Here is a 6,153-nt window from a genome sequence, read left to right on the forward strand (position 1 = left end):
AACCTTTGGACCACAGCAGATCCCTTTTATTTAACACATAACCTAAACACGTTCTACTCCATCGCTTTTCATCCAAATCAATAGTCCTAAAGATCCAATTCAAACACTTATTTAGTATTGTAAAAGACAAAGGTAATAGCGAACATTCCATAAAAATCAAATATCTTGGGGTACAACGAGGCAAACCAAATAATCTTTTAATAAAATTAGCCAGGACCGGATCCAACTCATCAGATTGATAACCCCAAACCTCGGCAGCATATAACAAAGATGATGTGACAATTGAGTTAAAAATCTTTAAACAATCTTTTAAATTACGTAGTTTAGCCGACCTACACATCTGAATAACTCTATCAGTTTTAATAAAAGCATTCCTTTTCACAATCTGAATATGGGATTTATAATTTCCGTTAAATTTAAATACAACACCCAAATATTTATATTGAGAAACTACCTGAATCACATCGTTTCTAAACCACCATTTGTCCGACTTAGCAAGTTTACCACCGTTACGAAAAACAACAACTTTAGATTTCATAAGATTCAAACTCATGTTATTTTCTAAAAGATATTTGTCCAAAATATTAATAAATCCTTGTAAACCTCTAACAGAGTCGGCTATCAAGACTATGTCATCTGCGTAAGCCAATATTTTGATACCAATGCCATTCACCTCTATACCTTCATAGTCAGAATTAGTTATTTGTTCAATTAAATCATTTAAATATATACTAAACAATACCGGACTTAAAACAGCCCTGTCTAACCCCAGTAGCAGTAAAAAAAGACCTAGAACAAAGACGACCCCATTTAATCTTTACATTAGACTCACTATATAATTCTGTAAGTAAAGAAACAAATTTAAAACTAATGCCATATTTCAAAAGTTTTTTCCACATTAAATTTCTATCCACCGTATCAAAAGCTGAGGACAAATCAACAAAGAATGCATATACTTTTCGCCTTTTCCTCATTAAAGTCTTAGAAATAAGGGTATGCAGAATAAATATATTATCTACCGTAGAATATTTTTCACGAAAACCGGCCTGATTCTCAAATAAAATATTGTTCAAATTTAACCAAGTAACCAACCTGTGATACAATATATTACAAAAAATCTTTGAAACACAGTTCAGCAGTGAAATTCCTCTATAATTACTAGGGATTACTTTAGAGCCATTTTTATATACCGGACATAAAATAGCACTGCCCCAATCTTTTGGGACTGCCCCCGTTCTCAAGATTCTATCAAAACTTCTGAGCAGTATCGGAAAAACACAATCCATTCTCCAAAATTCAGAAGGTATACCATCAACCCCAGGCGCAGAACCAACCTTAACTTTACTTAAAACATAGCTCAATTCGGAATCCATAATGTCTACATCCAAAATTTCATCAGACCAACTTAAACACTCATTGAAAACAGACAAATCTACACTATACGGAAGTGCAGAACCATATAAGGAATAAAAATAAGTAAACCATTCCTCCAAAGAAATATTCACTTTACTATTATAATTTCTAATTTTACACAAATTCCAAAACCATTTATTATTTTTACGAAAGATATCCGAATTCTGAACCGTATACAAGAACTTTTTTTTCTTAGCTACACAAATCTTTTTAACCAAACTACGAAATAACACAAATAATTTACGATCCGATTCTAAACCACGTTTCTTAAACGCTCTCCAAGCTCTATTTCTGTTACGGATCATTAGGCGACAATCCAGATCAAACCAATTATTAATATTTAAATAGTCCTTAGGTTTAGAGTTCATATTATGCAAATTAGCTATTTCAACAATTACTTTACTAACACTTGATAGAGAAACCGAATCACAATCTAACAAATATTTCTCAAAGTCTCGCACAAATGTATTCATAGTCTCACAATTCCAAAAAATTCTTTCGTAAAAGCTGCCCTTATTAGTCACCTTAAGTTGAGCAGGATTGTCCAAACATAGTACTATAGGAAAATGATCCGATAAACAACAATCATCAACAAAAAAAGATTTAACACAACCCCATACACAGGAAGTTGTTAGACCAAAATCAATAACCGATGAACCCAAACTAGACACAAACGTATATTCACCGGCTTCATCACCCAACATTCTACCATTCAATATTATTAAATTTTTATCTATACAAAACTGAAGCATCTTTTGCCCTCTGCTGTTCACAATAGCATCCTTAGATATTCTGCTTCTTTTAACATAATCAATACCAAAAACATCACCAATGTAATCAGGAATAATATTTTCCGCACCCATCCGAGCATTAAGATCACCCAAAATAATTAGGTTAGAATCTTCATTAAAATGAAAGTTAATTAAAATCTCAAAAATTTCCTGCCAATTATGCTCTTGCATATACACAAAACATAACAAAAATTCACCCGTAGGTACTATAATATTAATCAAAACCAAAAAATCATCTCTATAAATTACTTTATAACAAAAACACACTTTTATAAACAACAACCATCCAGCCTTGAATCTACCCCTACTACCATCACGAAAAGCATCACCAATGATACAATTATAATCCGATAAAACTTCAAAATTACTATTATTACCTTTAGCAGAATACCAAGTTTCAGATAAAAAGATTACATCAAATTGCGATATATATTTCCAAAATGAATTCGGCTTATTTTTGATACCGGCGCAATTCCACGCCACGATAGAGGTAGCCTGGATTACTGGTTGCTATGAGGAGACAACAATAATTTTCCCCAAATTCTCATCATATCCATATTTTACTCCATCAATAAATATTTTATCATAGGATAAACGAATACTATGAGCACCTTCTGATTTCTTCTGTCTTCCAAACACACGTAACTTATATCTAATGTCTCTTAGTCGTTGAGAAAAGTCATCGTTAACAAAAACATTTAAGTTACGCGACTCAATAACTGCTTTTTTATAAGATAATTTATCACTAAGAGAACTAAACTGACAAATTATTATTCTAGGCCTATCACCCAATTTTTTACCGACTCGCCTGGCATCAACATATCGCAACAGAGGCAAATTCAACTTATTCGCAGCAAAAGATTTAACAACCTCCAATGTTTCCATTGCAGATTCTCCAGCTCCCTCCTCCAAACCATGAATAACCAAGTTATTAATTCTCCGCTGATTGTCCATATAATCCATCTCTCGTTCCATTTTCGACACCTTCATACTAATATTATCAATAAGGGAGGAGCTCGTCATCTCCGACCCACCCGAACCAATCCTAGTCTCAATATTAACTAATCTAACCTCAAAGTCAACCAGAGCCTCATCCACATTCTTAAGCCATTCCGTAAGATGGTCGAGCCGCTTTATAAAATCCTCCACTTTACCATTGAGAACCGCATGCATACGCAGTAATAAACGAACACCTTCCGATACATCAAAATTCGAATTTTGTAGTAATTCAGAAACCTCCTCGTCCTGACCGGAACTACTCCTTCTAGGTCTACTTGGTGTTCTCTCCGGAACAGTTGGTGAGAAAGTCTTCCTCTTTACTCCTTGAGACATAATAAAACAAGAACTTACCTAAAAAAGAAAAGCAAAAGAGTTAAGCAGTCACGTCTAACAGCGGATAGACTCCCAAAAATCCCTTGCAACGAACACACTTTAAAGGAAAGAAGCGAATGCCACCTTTCGGTCAAATCAAATATTTTAATATGCAAATTAACACAAAATATACGCCAAACTTCGTACAAAAAGTACACAATGAGGGCCAAAAACTTATCAAACTGAATACTAGGAATACCAAAAATACTTTCACGTATTTTTTCTAAGTTTGTACATCTAGCTATCACGTGAAAAGCATCCAATGGCAGATCGCCCTGACAATATATGCAAATTTCTCTGCGATGGTTCTAAAAAAGAAAAGCAAAAGAGTTAAGCAGTCACGTCTAACAGCGGATAGACTCCCGCTTGAGAAAGTTATTTATTGGACATGCTTAAGGCAGGCCATAGCTATGCGTCTGTTGCACGCCATTACGGATTGAACAATCGACGGTTCACTACATAAAAAAGGATAAAGTGAATATCCGTAAAACTGCCTTGATATCGTTCTCCAAGGACACTAAGCGAGTTTTGACTTCTCGTAATAAACGAATTGTGAAAATGGAGAATGCCTTATCAGTGTGGATATCGGACTGTCGGGAAAAGAAGGTTAGTCTCGATACCAATATGATTCGGACTAAAGCCAAAGCCCTGTATGATAGACTCGTTCCTGAAGGAGAGTTGAACGAAGACGAGAAGGTGACGACGAAATGAACCTCAGCCTAGTACCAGTGCCTCGAGTGATCCTACCCCACGAGAAAAACGTGATTTTGTTGCCAGCAAGGGCTGGTTCGAGAAATTCAAGAGGAGATTTGGCCTTCGCAGCGTTCCTTTGTATGGGGAGGCCTCCTCGGCAGACCAAGAGACAGCTCTTCGTTACGTCGAGGAAGAGTTTCCGAAGATAATTGATGAGGGTGGTTATCTCCCAGAGCAGGTCTTTAACATGGATGAGACTGGCCTCTTCTGGAAGAGGATGCCATCCCGGACGTTCCTTTACAAGGACGAATTGAAGAAGCCAGGGTTCAAGGCCCACAAAGATCGAGTGACTCTCCTCATGTGTGGGAATGCTGCGGGCTTCATGCTCAAGCCCGGCTTAATTTACAAGTCCTTGAATCCTCGGGCTTTGAAAAACAAAAACAAAGCCTTGCTGCCCGTCTACTGGATGCACAACAAAAAGGCATGGATAACAAAAGCCCTCACACTCGACTGGTTTGTAAACTGCTTTATCCCGCAGGTGAAGCTGTACCTCGCTGAAAAGGGGCTTCCCTTTAAGGTCGTCCTCTTCATGGACTGTGCAGGAGGACATGCAACCAGTCTCCATTATGACGGGGTCCAAGTGGAGTTCCTGCCCCCCAACACCACTTCCCTTATACAACCCATGGATCAGGGGGTCATTCGGGCCTTCAAGGCCCTCTACACGAGGTCCACGATGGAGGGCCTCATTTCCTCCATCGACGAAGACAACGTGGTCTTCAGCCTGAAGAACTATTGGTGGGGATACAACATTGCAACGTGCCTGGTCAACATTCAGAATGCTCTTAATGAGATGAAAGAGCAGACACTGATTGCAAGTTGGAGGAAATTGTGGCCAAAAAACGTCACCCATGACTACGAGGGATTTACGCCTGATGAAGTTCACCACTCCGCCGTAGATAACGCTGTGAGGCTGGCTCGGTTGGTAGCCAATGAAGGGTTCTCCGACATGACGACGGAAGAAGTGAACACACTGATCGAGTGCCACTCGATCCCCTTAACTGACGAGGAACTCGTCGAAATGACAAGATCGGTGAGTGAGGAAGAAGAGGAGGTATCTGACAACGGTGACGACAACGAAGCTGAAGAACGTGGCCTTACCTTGGAAAACCTGCAAGAGTTCTGCAACAAAGGGCCCAAGAAATCGACAACAACATGGTCAGAGCCATAGAATTCAGTAACCGTATTGATGGTGTAATGGCGTTGTACAAGGGCATCTTTGCTCAGAAGAAAAAACAACGGTCACAACTCCCCGTCATGATGTTCCTTGTGTGCCGAAAACGTTCTGCAGAAACTCCTTCTGCTGCATCTACGCCGCCTCCTGCAGCTACCCCAGCTCTATCTGAAGCTGCCCGCGACGATTGCGTTAAAAATGAGAGGGTTTTTCACTTATCGCGACTGGTTCTGGTTCCTATTAACCACGATAACTGAGGGATGACTGTATTAATATATAAATTTTCAATGTACAATCAATAGACATCAGAAATGAACAATGAGCAAGATGGCATACTTTAAAATTGGATCAATTTTTTGAAAAATTTTATATTTAAAAAAAAAAACACTTAACTTGTAGCATATAAGTTTAATACAGTACTTATTAATGAGACTAAATCTAAAGTAATGGTTTTTCGGAGAGGGGGCAGTCTGGGGAAGGCTGATAAATTTTATTTATCTAACTCTGAGTTGGAGATTGTCTTGTCCTACAAATATCTGGGTATCTATTTTACTCCACAGGGTTCATTTTCTTTTCACCTAGATAAATTGTTTATGAAATATAAACTTCAGCTTTCTAGTTTAATAAAGCTTATGGTTAGAATGAAGCAGTCTT

The 6,153-nt window shown here is 37.9% G+C and overlaps 1 protein-coding gene across 1 annotated transcript; it reads left to right on the plus strand.

The window, feature by feature from the left end:
- The first annotated feature begins 4,515 nt into the window (after positions 1 to 4,515).
- Positions 4,516 to 5,496, plus strand: LOC136981465 (tigger transposable element-derived protein 1-like). Its single transcript, XM_067277779.1, has one exon. It carries the CDS (start codon positions 4,516 to 4,518, stop codon positions 5,494 to 5,496), a length of 981 nt encoding a protein of 326 aa, XP_067133880.1.
- The last annotated feature ends 657 nt before the right edge of the window (positions 5,497 to 6,153 follow it).

This window comes from Centruroides vittatus, unplaced genomic scaffold, assembly GCF_030686945.1.
Source record: "Centruroides vittatus isolate TY-2023 unplaced genomic scaffold, ASM3068694v2 contig_76, whole genome shotgun sequence".
Classification (NCBI taxonomy): Eukaryota; Metazoa; Arthropoda; class Arachnida; order Scorpiones; family Buthidae; genus Centruroides; species Centruroides vittatus.